The sequence below is a fragment of the Sciurus carolinensis genome, unplaced genomic scaffold (genome assembly GCF_902686445.1).
Source record: "Sciurus carolinensis unplaced genomic scaffold, mSciCar1.2, whole genome shotgun sequence".
NCBI lineage: Eukaryota > Metazoa > Chordata > Mammalia > Rodentia > Sciuridae > Sciurus > Sciurus carolinensis.
Window position 1 is genome coordinate 534106 of NW_025920137.1, and position 14920 is coordinate 549025.

The 14920-nt window shown below is 37.7% G+C and overlaps 1 protein-coding gene across 1 annotated transcript; it reads left to right on the forward strand.

Moving 5' to 3' along the window:
• Nucleotides 1–3827: 3827 nt before the first annotated feature.
• Nucleotides 3828–11279, forward strand: LOC124974195 (putative ankyrin repeat domain-containing protein 19). Its single transcript, XM_047537647.1, has 5 exons — nt 3828–4006; nt 5992–6106; nt 6273–6446; nt 9715–9821; nt 11138–11279. The coding sequence occupies exons 1-5, from the start codon at nt 3828–3830 to the stop codon at nt 11277–11279; spliced, it is 717 nt and encodes a 238-aa protein (XP_047393603.1).
• Nucleotides 11280–14920: the final 3641 nt, after the last annotated feature.

Below are 14920 nucleotides of genomic sequence, written 5' to 3' on the forward strand. Positions count from 1 at the left end.
CTTAGTGTTTTCAATTTTTTCTGATATTTATTGAAAAGCTTGTACATTCCTATATTATGTATTTTGGGTCTTCCTCTGTGCCAGATATTCTTACCTCTGTTATCTAAGATTTCTTGGATATTCTGGTCTTGGTCTCGTAACATCTTTACTGTTGCTTTTATTTTTAAGATTATATAAAATGAAAAAATGTTCAACATCTCTAACAATTAGAGATATGCAAATCAAAACTACTCTAACATTTCATCTCATTCCAATCAGAATGGCAATTATCAAGAACACAAGCAAAAATAAATGTTGGGAAGGATGTGGGGATAATGGTACACTCATACATTGCTGGTGGGAATGCAAATTGATGCAATCATTATGGAAAGCAGTATGGTGATTCCTCAGAAAAATTGGAATTGTCATTTGACCTACTCCTTGATTTATACCCAAAGGACTTAAAATCAACACACTACAGTGACACAATCATATCAATGTTTATAGCAGCTCAATTCACGACAGCTAAACTATGAAACTGAAGTAGATGCCCTTCAATAGATGAATGAATAAAGAAAAAAAAATATATGATGGAATATTACTCAGCTTTAAAGAAGAATAAAATTCTGGCATTTGTCTTTAAATGGATGGAGTTAGAGAATATCAGGGTGAGTGAAATAAGCCAAACCCCAAAACCAAAGGCAGAATGTTTACTATGATATGTGGAAGTTAATTCACAATAGGGGGGGCATGTGGATAGGGTAGAATAGAGTTAGTTTATATTAAATAGAGGGGAGGGAAAAGGGCGGAAGGGGCATGGGGGGAAGAAATTATAGTAGAGGTGATCCTACAATATGTATAATCAGAAAAATGAGAGATTATCCTGTATTTATTATGTATGATCTATCAAAATATATAAATGCATTCTATTGCCATGTACAACTAATTAGAACAAATGGAATAAAAAAGTATAAAATGAAAAAAAACCTATTACTTAAAAAAAGATTATATTCTTTGTCTTCAAGTTCTGAGAATCTGTCTTCAAAGTGGTCTAGTTTATTGGTGATGGATTCCACTAAATTTTAAATTTGATTTACTGAGTCTTTCCAGGATTTGTGTTTGGTTCTTTTTTAGAAACTTTTAAAAAATCTTCTTTCGCTTCCTGTATTTTCTAGTTCCTTACATCTTCTTTTAGTTCACTGAATTTTTTTTTTTATAGAATGCATTATGATTCATTGTACCCAAATGGGATACATCATTTTCTCTCTATGGTTGTGCATGGATGTAGATTCATACCATTTGTGTAATCATACATGTACATAGGGTAATGAAGTCTGTCTCTTTCCACCAGTTTTCATACCCTTCCTCACTTCCCTCTATGTAATCTAAAGTTTCTTCATTCTTCTTTCACCTGCTACCTCACCACCCTCATTGTATATCATCATCCACTTATCAGGGAAAACATTCAGCCTTTGGTTTTTTGAGATTGGCTTATTTCACTTAGCATGATTTTCTCCAATTCCATCCATTTATCTGCAAATGCCATAATATTATTCTTCTTTACGGCTGAATAATATTTTAGCTATAAATTTTCTTGATTCTTTCTCAACATTTCCTTTACTGTGGAGTTAATTGGATCAGTTGTTGAAGTATTTTGGTCTATTTGGGGTAGTTGGTTTACTTGCTTTTTCACACTGTTTTTGTGTGTACCCATCTTCTGGGTTAATTATTGTTTCCACTTTCTCCCCGCCCCCACTTTGGTACCAAGGATTGAACCCATGCATGCTTAACCCTTTTTTTTTTTTTAATTTTTGAGTCAGAGTCTCCCTATGTTGCTTAGGGTCTCTCTATGTTGCTTAGGTTGGACTAGAACTTGTGATCCTCCTGCTAAACCTCCTGAGCCACTGGCATTACAGGCTTAAGTCTCCACACCTGGCTATTGCTTCTACTTTTATACAAGAGATAATTTAGTGAGCTTCTTTGTGTAAGTGCCCTGGGATAGGCAAATATCCAGGTATTGTTACTTTCACTCAACATGTGTCATATGCTGTTCCCAATTTCAGCATTACTGATAGAAGATACTAAACCGTATTTATTACAATGGATTCGGAGCAAACTCATGCACTAATAAAACTTAGGACATGGGGGACTTGAAGAAAATTTCTCTGCTCTTTTCATACTCTAGGAATAAAATTGTAACATTCTGGAATAGGTTGAGAATTGAGTTATTAACGTTAGTAAAATTACTATCACATTATGTAGGAGAAAAAAGAAGAGTAGAAATAAAATTGGCAAGAAAAAAATGAAGGAGAAAAGAAAAAATAGAAATGAATAATCCAAACCAAATTTAAAAGAAGAAAAAGATGGATGGAGGGATTTGTTGGTAGCAGGCAATGTTAGAGGGAGAAGAGTGACTAAGAGGAGCAAGTGTAAATCTGACCTAGGAAAACAAAAATAGAATAGTTTCCAGTTAATGCTTTAAAACATTTCAAGAATACAGTCAAATGGGTTGAGGGTGTAATATTGATAAAAGGTGAACATTTATTGATTTGCAATAAAAAGTAACATACTAGATCAAAATTGACATTAGAGCTACATATAATAATCCAGGTCAAAGTGGAAAATGTTCCTATTGAGTCTTGCTTGTGTGGATTTCATCAGGATTTGGGACCTTTAGAAGATGCCCACCAACCTTCAGCTTTAAGTTTGTTTCTCTGGGTGTGGCAATAGTGATCGCACCAACTCACTCGGAAACAATTCCAGGAGACTCCCTCTAAACTTTGGTTTAGCTAGGTACCTGTTAGCTTCCTGTCAGTTTGGAGGAGAGGATGTCTAATTTTCTGTGACTAAGCAGCCTGGTTACACCATGTTAGGAGGTATAGTCTTATGTGCCCTCCAGAAGGGAACTCCTGTCAAATCTAGGGTGTGGCACCCAGTGTATGTTTTGGAAAGTGTGAGGTGTGACTGTGTAAGGTGGAGGTATTTTGCCTGACGAGATGCTGGGTGGCCCACAGGGCAGGGTGGTATATGGTTGCTGCCGTCTGGGGTGCACAGGTCGCCACTCAGTACACTTGAGCCTGGGCACAGTGGGAGGTGGATGGTGTTTGTGGGGTGCTGCAATGTAAGTCCCTTTATGGAGTGGAGTGTCCAGTATGGATGAGGTTTTCGGTTGTCTGCTGTGGTTATCCTCAGAAATGACTTTTTCTGGGTCCTTGATGGTGCTGAATCTGGGTGACACCTAGTACTGGCTGTCCAGGAGCTCGGGAAGGACTTCTTGCCCTTCACACAGGATTCTTGGACTTGTATCAGAAGGTGTCTGCTTTCATTCAGCTCTACCTGAGCCGGCACTGCAAGCCCCCCCTAGAGGAGGAACTCTCCTACAATGGGACCTGGAGCCTTGCACCTCGAGTTTGGCTTCTAGCGCCTTTTCCACCACCTCAAGTCCTAAACCTCCACCTGAGGAACCCAAGTTGACTGAGCACAGGCGGTGCGCCTTCCCGGAGTGCTTGGCCACACTGGCCGCATAGGTGCTGGTCATCATGCAGGTGATGGGGGTTTCCTGATCGTGCACAGTTATCGACTCTCTAGCCTGGTCTGCCACACTCTGAGCAGGACAGCCGAAGCTGTCTGCATAGGTTCCAAGCGGGCCAAGGCCCTCAAAATGCGCATGCGCACTCAATCTCTGTGACGCGGGGTTGCTAGGTAACCATTCTTTTGTTGGGCTAACTGACCGGTGAGCGGTTCAGCCCGGACTCCTTGGCAATTCGTTGGCGAGACTAGGTTGGCTTTTCTGAATTTCAGAAGTATTGAAAAGCTCCGTGCAGTTACGGGGCCTCTGAGGCCTAGTCATGGACTCTAAATTATTTCCGGCCGAGAGTTTTATTGGCCGGAACTTCCGGAAAAGAGTATTGCGATATAAGGTTCCCTCCCGGATCCACAGGGCTGTGTGTGGGGGCGATGTGGAGAAAGTGAACCATATCCTTGCCTATGGGGAAGCTGGCGTGGATGAAAGGGACAAGAAGAACAGGTAATCGGGTGGGGTGGCAGGGGCCCTAGGGACAGGGTGCCTACCCAGGAAGGTGTGGCCAATATGGCAGAAGCCTCCTCCTTCCCACTGGGCCCAGGAGGAAGGAGGGAAATTGAGGCCAGCTCTCATTTCACAAGGAAACTTGAGTTTCCTGCCCTCACAGGCGCCTCAACACGTGGGATCTAGAGACTATGAAGGTATCTAGCACCCCGGCTTTCATATAGAGAACACTTGACTGACTGCAAATGATTTAAATCACAAAATTATGTACACAGCATTTTATTTTTAATGTAAACATTTTTAAAAACATGTACAGTGTAGAAAAGTGCAGGAGGAGGCAAAATGTTTCCCATAATACAGCAACTTAAGGGCAAAAATAATTCTTTGAATACTATCTGCAGTCCATTTGCGTCAGTGTACACCTGTGGCTATGTGTTCTCTACTGAGACCCTTACCAGGACATTTTGAAATGTCAAGATGACTCCTTGGTCTTTTCTGTTTTTTGTTTCTAATGTTATTTCACTCTAGCATATTTAGGGGTGCCAATTCCACTCAATAGACTTTCCGTATCTCTTGTATGCTCCACTTGGACTCATTCATCAACTTCTGAAAGGTTACTCAGTATTGTCTTGAGCAGCGAACCATCTTCATAACCAGATTTGTTGACAAGCCTGAATTTCCTGCAAGTGCTGCATTAATTGCCGTTAGTTCCCCTGAGAGAGACGAGAATTCACTGGAAGGTTTCACACTTAGTGAAGCAGCTAACACATCGAGATTTTTCAATGCATTCATGGGTGTCTGTTGTGCAGAAGGGTGGTATGGCAGCTGCCCTAGCCAAAGCCAGGGACCGAGCCTTCTCCTGCAGCCTCCTCTCAGTGTCCTTTGCCCTCAGGGAGGTCAGGGCTACACCTTGGAGAGGAAACCCCTGCCTGAGTGGGGGCCATTACTAGGGAGAAATGGACTGCGGTGCTGACACAGCCTGTCTCCTGGACCTTGAGGCCAACGCAGGTGCAGAAAGGGTATCCCTGGCATCCCACAGCTAGCTCCACCTGGATGGAGCATCCCTGACCACGACTCTGGGCTGCCTAGGATGCTAGAACCCAGGGACTCTAATCTTAGCCCAACCTAGTAGGACCAGAAGCATACTACTGCGTCTGTAGAAGACAGGCCCCTGGTGAAGGCCATCCATGATTGTGGGGTGCAGCAAAGCAGCCTCGATGTTGCTGAATTTGGGAGGTGTCTGGCACTGGTCTTCCACAACCTCACTTCTTGCCCTTCACTGAGGAATACTTGTATTGCCACCGGGAGGCGTCTGAATTCATCCAGCTCTACGTAGGTGGCCGCAGCAAGCATTGCTTGACTTTGCATAGCAAGGGGAACTCTTCTACAAAGGAATGGTCTAATGGGGCCTGCAGTCTTACACCTCTACCTGGGTGAAGGAGCCCAGTGCTGGCTGGAGTGCAGGTGGCAGGCCTTCCAGGAACCATTGACCATACTGGCTGCTCCAATACTGGCTCTTCTGCATGGTGGGTATGGGGGTTTCTTGATCATGCACAGTCAGCATGCTGCTGGATTGGCAGCCTGGATGATCATGAGTGGAGAAGGATCACTGTAAATCGTGAAGTTCTCTTGAAAAACAAAACTGAGTTTTTCAAGACCTCCCGAGTGTCATTGATTTCCAGTCGATCATGATGTGTTACATCTCAGAGCTATTCATAGTATTTACAGGAGAAGTCTCTCCTTTCCACAGGGCTGGAGTCACTTTGAGAGCTAAGTTTGAGCACGTACAGTGTCACTGTCCTCTGAGCTCTACAAGCTCACTTTAGCAGTGTCATTTGTGAATGACCATTCTGCCCTTGAAAGATAGCAGACCTTGGAGCTGCCTTGTTGGGATGCTGTGGCAGGCTAGGTTGGCTCACCTGTTGGATTCTGTAGTAGGTGAAAAGTGCTGTATGATCTCCCAGTGAATTTTCTTTCTTTCCTAGGACCCCTCTCCATTATGCCAGTACCTTTGGACATTCAGAATTGGTGAGCCTGTTAATAAAGAAGAAGTGCAACCTTGAACTTCTTGATAACTACTTCAGCACAGCACTGAATAAGGTACATACATTAGTAGCCTAGGGTTTCTGCAGGAGGTGGATTTGGTTGTAATGCTTGAATAAAAAGAGTTTAATATAACTTAAATATAACTAATTTGTGAACCCTGTGAAATGTTTGGCTTGCATTTCTTGAATTTATGGTATATTTCTTGGTATAATACCAACAGGCAGTAGAACACCAGCATGAGGAATGTGTAGAAATCCTTCTAAATAATGGTGCCAATCCAAATGTTCAGGACATTAATGGATACTCTTCTCTCCACTATGCCGTCTTTTGTCAGACAACAGCAATAGTAGAAAAACTGCTTTCACACAATGCAAATATGGAATTACAAAACAAGGTACATATCACCCAATTTTATTTCTAGAGTGTTTGAAATACATTTGTTTTAATAATGAGATATGTAGTGTCCATTTCCATATGTAGAAGCATAAGCACTCACTGCAGGAAAATGTTTTGAAATAAATGGACTGTCGAAGACTTCACTTTATTTTTTTAAATTTATTTTTGTTGTAAACAAATGGGATACATCTTGTTTCTCTGTACATGAAGTAGAGGCATACCACTTGTGTGTACATTTACATAGGGTAATGGTGTTTGATTCATTCCTTCCCCCCACCCCTCCCACTCCTCTTTTCCCTGTATACAGTCCCTCCTTCCTCCATTCTTGCCTCCCTCCCACCCCCCATTATGTGTCATCATCCACTTACCAGCAAGATCATTTGTCCTTTGGTTTTTTGAGATTGGCTTATCTCACTTAGCATGATATTCTCCAGTTTCATCCATTTGCCTGCAAATGCCATAATTTTATTATTCTTTATGACTGAGTAATATTCCATTGTGTGTATATACCACAGTTTCTTTATCCATTCATTAATTGAAGGGCATCTAGGTTGGTTTCACAATCTGGCTATTGTGAATTGAGCAGCTATGAATACTGATGTGGCTGCATCACTGTAGTATGCTGATTTTAGGTGAAGACTTCACTTTAAATACCAATACTGCAAGAGAAGAATTAGAAGGCACAGCTTTCTTGTATGCATCAATTGCAAATATTCGTGAAAACACTGAATGTTTAAAGGAAAAACATATCCTGTTTCCAAATTATGTGCACCAAAACTTTTTTATAAATAGTGTAAAACAAAACAGGGAGGCAAATTTTGCCCTGGAAATAGGCTTTATCTTAAAACTCAAACAAAACAAAAGCATTTTAAATAAATTGTGATTTTATTGCTGTGGGAAAAGGTACATAAAAGTTAATTATCCCTCTGTGGTAAGACTTGAGCAGGAACAATGGAAAAGTGGAAAATGTAAATCGTATTCAGGCCAATGTGGACTTTAGATAATTAAGAAAAAAGAGTTTTTTTTTGTAATTTTCCCCCCAGTTTCTGTATATGGATGATGTGCTATTCAATTTGGAGAATAACAGTACTTAATTTAGGAAAGGAAGATGCAGAGATGCAAACATATCTGAAGAGCAATTTTAGGAGGGTTACATATGAAACCAAGCTGCATTTTGAATTTACTGGTTCTTATTCTGTCACTGCCTAGGAAACTTACATAGAATATTTGGTAAATGACTGTCTCTTGTTTTTGTTTTTGTTTGGCAACTGCCCAAATTGTAAAGGGAATCATCCCTGTAAATGAGAGCTGAGATGAAGAGATGATTGTCTGCTCCTCTAGTTCTCTAGTAGAATGCTACCTCAAAGTGACCTGAGGAAGATTTTAACAATTTAGAAACCTAGGTTCTTCCTTGGAGGTTTATATTCAGTAAATCCAGGAGGACCTGGACATGGATATTTACAAATACATCCTGAGATTCCTACCCAACTCCTAGAGACTATTCACTAAATCGAGAAGTGTAATATAGAAATTCCCAGATCCCCCAAATCTGGGAGAATTGGAATTTGACTAAATCTCTACTTTCTGACAATATTAGTTTAACTTACATTTGTTTTTCTTTGTTTCCATGACTGGGAAGTTAAAAGAAGTAGGATTAGTGATAATTTTTTTGGCTTACAGAGTACAACTTTTTCCTTCCAACAACATTAATCATCCACCATCATTTAAAAAGTGTTGAGAAATTTTTTTATGGCCAGTCTTTCAATAAGCAAAGACTGACCTTTTAATGGTTTTATGTTTTTGTTATCATTCAGGTATTGGGTCAACAGATGCTGACTTTAAGGATGATTTTCTTGGTTAAAATAATACCAAGTATTGAAAATTTTAGCAGAGGCTTAATGCTAGACTATCTCACTAGATCTGTTATGTTTCTGGGACTCTAGCTTAATCAGTTAAGCAGTTTTAAAAACTGAAAACCATGTAGTAAGAACATAGAGGGGGGGATCCTCTTAATAACTTAGTGTCAGCATTCTGTGCAACTAAATTCTTATTAAAATAATAGTCTGGGAGAACAGTAAACAAATGGAGTGTTAGTTCATAGATGGTGTTGGAAAAAATCTTGAGATGACGATATTATGAATTTTTTGTATTACATTTTATGATCTCATTTTTGGGTAAAAATTGATATTAAAGGAAAAATTTTACATGCAAATACTTGCATTGTGCACGATAGTTTGGAAACATCCACAGCAAAGATAAAATTAAGGGCTTCAGACTAAATGTAACTCATGGATATTTTAAATTTGCTTTCATTCATTGCCTTCATTCATTCAACATTTAAAATCCAGGTGAGTTAGTGTTTTTCATGATGCTAAAATCAATCCATGTAGATTAATATAAACTTTTTGTTGATTCATAAAATTTTTGAAATAATAGTTTCAAATTGTAATTAAAATGGAACCAGAGTGAAATAGAATCTAAAAAGTAGATGTGCACTATGATAGTTATAATAATGAGAATCTAGGGTTATCATTTTAAGAGTGAATATATTTTGTGTTGAACAGGTAATAAAAACAAATTTCATTTTCTAATAGAAGCAAATGAAGGAACCAGTTAGAAATGAAATCAAAGTTATTTGAAGCCTCTTTTAATTCAAAACCCATTTCCTTGGTGATCCATTTGGAGCAGGAGTGCCTGACATTGGTATCTGGTATACTGACACCATAAATAGAATCAAGTGAGTTAGTAGCACATGGAGGAAGCTTCCTTCTTATTGGAAAGCTGTCAGAGCTATCTCCCTGCAACTCTTAATTCCTCCAGTGTGACTGTTTGATACACAAAAAATGGTCAAATTGGTATTAATGATGGCAAAGGACTTTAATACTGGATATACAATGAACAGTTTTATAATGTTTTCTCTAAGAATGGATCAAGGAATCTTTACAATGAAGTTGGTATTATTTGAAAAGTACTCATTCTTTGGAACATAGATGGATAAACCGTACTCTAGAAAAGAATATTTAGCTCATTAATGCAATAAAATACTTAAATTCTTTACCTTTTATATTTTGGGGTTTGGGATTATGGAGATAAAAGACTTAGTCCCTGTCCTCAAGAAGTTTTTGGTTCAGATGGAACCTGCAAACACACAACTTCAAGATACCATAATACTATGATAGAGGCCAAGATCTCTGGAACCTGGTAGGTCTTTTATAAGATTTCTGCTTCAGTTGAGAAATTTTGTGAATTATTTTGTTGTTTTCTAGGATGGGCACACGCCACTTTTACTTGCACTGAAGCACAATAAACAAGAAGTGGCAGAACTTTTAATTCAGAATAATGCAAATATACATGCCGTCGACAATGATAAAAGGTATAATAGTGATATTTTTTGAAGCTTATGGAATGATAATAAAAATTTAAGTAAATAATATTAAATTAATGGGAAGAAGAATATTATAATTATTGGGATAAAGTGAAATATATGAACATGAATCACCTTTAGAAAAGCAATTATTTGGACTAGGAAATACAAATAACATTATATAGTATGATTCAGATTTCATTATAATATTGGGTGATGTTTGTCATTTGTAATCTGAGTTTATTGATCGAATCATCAACCCTTTAGTCAAAGGAGTTTCACATTAGTTTCATCAGTTTTTAAAGTATGGGCTATTTGTTTACTTTTTCATTCAATACCGAAATGCTTAACCTTTTATCATATTTAAACTTCTGCTTCTTTGTATTTTTTCTTTAACAATGCTCTGTTGAACATAAGTAGGCATTGAAAATCATTTACTTTTGGTTGACCCTTTGCTTTAAACTACTTTCTTTGAAGAACATGGATTTTTGGTTATCTCTAAGTAAGTATTAATTACTATTGTCAGATTATGTTCAATTCCCCCTTTTCATTTCTAACATATTTTGATGGATGTATTTTTTAATTGACCTGAGCAAAGGGAAATAAGGTACCTTTATTGGGATAAATATATGCTAATAAACATAAGTCATATGTGGGTAAGAAAGAGACAAATGATAGGTTTAGAGCCAAACATGACTGGTTTGAATTCCTACCTTTTCTAATTCCCAGGTGTTTCACCTTGGAAGCATTACTCATCAAAATATGTTTCCTGACATGAAAATGTGGTTAATATATGCTTGAAAGATGGTTGGAATATTATGTAGATTGCATCGATTTCAGTTCCTAGCAAATGCTTATCATCATCATTACCTGAATCTGCAATGACTCTTATTATCACTGTTTTTATTCCTATTGTTAAGCCAGCAAATAAGCTTTTACTTTATAGTCATAACTGAGAATTATAACATATTACATTAGACTAGGGAAAAAAATGGATCATTCTTCATTTAGATCTTTACCTATCTCAGCTAAATGACCTCATCATAGTTATTGTCCATCAAAGGACTTCAAATTTGCCACTTCTGTTTATGTAATACCCCAGTGGGACAAGAGGCTTCCTGTTTTGGTTTTCCTATTTGACTTGGAGGTAATATGCAAAGACGAACGCTTTAAGATACTTATGTGTGTTAGTATATGTAAAGGTTTAGTTCTACACAACTAAATTAAATTGGTAAAATATATCAAATTATCTGTTTAAATAACTATATTAAAGACAATTCATTATTTAAAGTAACTAAGGTGAGGTTATCTCTTTGTTATTTTAGGACTGCCCTTATGCTGGCTACAAAATATGAAGCAAAACATATAATTGAGCTGCTTCTTCATGGAGGTATTGATACCTCTGCGAAAGATCAGTTTGGAAAGAACGCATTATCTTATGCTATTGCTAGTTGTTTCAATGTGTAAGTGTCTACATTAAAATACTAATTAAATGGAGGTTCAAAACTGTTACAACTATTGCATCTTACACATTAATGACATTTCATAGTTTAGGTACGTTTGGAATGCAGTGAGTTAGTCCACTTCTTCAGTCTGGACCCCTGCAAAAAGTCTAGAGTAGTTAGAAGGAACAATGTGTGCAGGATTCATTTCAGGACCTCTCTGTCTCTCTCTCTTTCTCAGTCTTGTTTTTCTTTTTCTTTTTTGCTAGGGATTGAACCCAGGGTCTCAGGCATGGTAGGCAAGCCCTCTAGCACTAAGCTATTCCACCAGTCCCTGTCTCAGGACTTTTAAAACCTTTATCCTTAGGAATCCCAGCAATAGCCATTACATTCCAAGTATAACCCCTTCATGTGGGGCAAAAATACCATCAAATCTTTGATTTTTCCTTTTGGCTATTTGGGTCATGCAGTGTCAGTTTAACAGAAAATCTCCTTACTTTTGCTGTGAACTAGCTGTTCACACATTCTCCTTGAATTTCTCTGAGGAGTTTCTTATGTCTAAGGAAGAAAATTTTCTTTCACCAGAGGGTGGGAAAACAAGGACTTTCCAGTCATTCTTTTGTTTCTGTCCATTCTGTTGCTGCAGTGTTGCATTAGAAGTAGTCCTGCAGTCTGGTAATGATTAACTTTAATACTAGGTTGTCCTGACTGATCCAGATCCCTGACTCTTCATGGTAATACCCCCTTAACTTAAAAGCCACAACATTTTTTCCTTTCACATGAACATTAGTTTATATCCTCAGCCATTGTTTCCCAGTAGGCACCTCCTTTGGTAGCTGGATTCCTAGCTTTATGGACCCCATAGTGAGCACAACAACGATCCTGCCCTTCAGCTTACAACCTAGACCTTCATGATGAGTGGTCCTTTGAGGCTTTTGTTTGTTATTTGGCCAGCACATATCATTTGGCATCATTCAAAACTATGGGATAGCCTCAAAAATGTTACAGGAAGAGGTGAGATTTCGCTTGTCTTTTTAACAGATCTGTACCACAAAGCCTCATTTTATCTTGTGAAGCACATTTTATTTGGTTGTGGGAGGCTCCAGGTCAGTTTCCAAGTGAGGGTGCCAGCTTTCAACTGGTACCTCATATGATTTGTTTTCCCTGTGAATGAAAATTTACCCAGCTATTTGGAGCTGTGCCTCATTTTTCAGAATATTTCAAATTCTTCCTCAAAAAGAAGACAGTATACAGAATTCTCAGAAACTAAAGTAGATTCATTGCATCTAAAAGAGTTAAGTCTCATCATGACTCATCAGTATCCATGTATAAAAGAGGGTTGTTTTTTTTTTTCAAGTTAGCTATAGATCAACATGGAAATTAAGCCTCACTCTGAACAAAGATCTGCTGTAATAGTAATATTCCAAGCCCAGTAATTGATTAGTTTCATTACAGTGAATATTTATGTCATTCAATTATATTTAAAAATAAATTGAGTTATAAATGATTAAATAACTGATTTGTCCTAAACAATAAAACACAGAGACTATCACTGCCAGTGACCCAATTGAAGACTCATTAGTATTTGTTAGTAATTATAATATCTGATCATTAGAACCTGTGAAAAATTGGATTTTACTCAGTTTCAAACAGAGTTCAACATTGATGTACAAATTATTATTCCATTACTTTACTATTTCTCTCAGCATGGTTTATATTCTCTCATTAAGTCTTCATAACAACATGGTGAACTAAAGCAGTACAATCCTTATTTTTTAGAAGGAGAATTTGAGCTAAGAGAAATGATGTGTGTAAGAACAAAGAGCTATTGGTTATAGAGAGAGGACATTTTCTGAGTTCAGGATACTTTCCTTTATGTCAGGCTAATTTAGTTAATGTCTTGAGTCTTTTTTTTTTTTTTTTTTTTTTAACGTTTACATAGGGTAATGATGTTTATTATATTTTTCCCCTCCCCCCCACCCCTCCCACCCCTCCCACCCCTCCCACCCCTCTTTTCCCTCTACACAGTCCTTCTTTCCTTCATTCTTACTGCTCTCCTTAGCCTAACTCTAAACCTAACCCTAAACCTAATGCTAGCCCGTCCCACCCCCCATTATATGTCCTCATCCGCTTATCAGCGAGATCATTCGTCCTTTAGTTTTTTGAGATTGGCTTATCTCACTTAGCATGATATTCTCCAATTTCGACCATTTGCCTACAAATGCCATAATTTTATCATTCTTCATTGCGGAGTAATATTCCATTGTATAAATATGCCACAGTTTCTTTATCCATTCATCAACTGAAGGGCATCTAGGTTGGTTCCACAATCTGGCTATGGTGAATTGAGCAGCAATGAACATTGATGTGGCTGTATCTCTGTAGTATGCTGATTTTAAGTCCTTTGGGTATAGGCCAAGGAGTGGGATAGCTGGGTCAAATGGTGTTTCCATTCCAAGCTTTCTGAGGAATCTCCACACTGCTTTCCAGAGTGGTTGCACTAATTTGCAACCCCACCAGCAATGTATGAGTGTTCCTTTTTCACCACATCCTCGCCAACACCTATTGTTGCTTGTATTCTTGATAATCGCCATTCTAATTGGGGTGAGATGAAATCTTAGGGTAGTTTTGATTTGCATTTCCCTTATTACTAGGGATGTTGAACATTTTTTCATATATATGTCTTGAGTCTTGAGCAGGTGAAATTAATTTCACCTTACCTTATTCTTCTTTGATTACAACTTATGGGTGCAGTGGCAAATGTTTCAACCCTGGCTACTTGGGATGCTAAGGCAGTTGGATCACATGAGCCCAGGATTTCAAGACCAGCCTGAAACCTCATCCCCAAAGGAAAACAAAACAAACACCCCCTCCTTAAACAACATAAAAGTGACTGTAAGGATAATAACCTGTAGTGAGAAGTTGCACATTTGTAATATATGGGGAAAGTACTGATATTAACTTTGATGCTATCTAAACACTATTCACAATTTGTTTGGTTAGTATTTCTCATATCAGCATTGATACTAATTTCATTACTTTTTCATACATTGTAATAGGAAAATAATTTTGGATCATACTAATGCAGAACATGCACATATGCAAACCAGGAAAGCAGGTAAGACTTCTCAAAAAATTTTTTTTACTTCTAAATGGATACAGTATTTTTACTTTTTTATCTGGTGCTGAGTATGGAACTTAGTGCCTTTTCATAGTGAATTACCCTTAGTATTCCTACCCTACATAAGAAAGAGTAAGAAAGTTTGATCACAAAGGAGTGGAAACAAATCAATGTGTACATGGCATTCATATTTTTCTTAATTTTCTTCTTAATATCCTGTAATTTAGAATTAAGTAATTGTAGGAAATTTATAATCTGAAGTTTAAATCTGTGCTTTCTGAAAAAAATTTTCATTATTTAAAATTTAGGCTCAGAAATCTTACCTGTCTTTAATATTTTAAAATTAGTATGTCGTATATTGCTTCTATAGTGACATTATAATAAATTGGGCTTGCTTTAAAAATGGACACTTTTTTGTTATAAATATTGACTCCTATTTTTTACACAAATGATTTCATTTCACTCTGACATTTCCATTCAGGGATATTATTCTTGAATCCTATCTATCCTGCCTACTTTGTTTCTCTCCCTTCTCTCTCCCTCCT

Excerpts from the sequence above, each read along its gene's own strand:
- LOC124974195 (XM_047537647.1), top strand. The coding sequence starts at position 3,828 with ATGGACTCTAAATTATTTCCGGCCGAGAGTTTTATTGGCCGGAACTTC. Across the intron at positions 6,447-9,714 it reads ATATGGAATTACAAAACAAG|GATGGGCACACGCCACTTTT; the intron begins GTACATATCACC and ends GTTGTTTTCTAG. Across the intron at positions 9,822-11,137 it reads GCCGTCGACAATGATAAAAG|GACTGCCCTTATGCTGGCTA; the intron begins GTATAATAGTGA and ends TTGTTATTTTAG.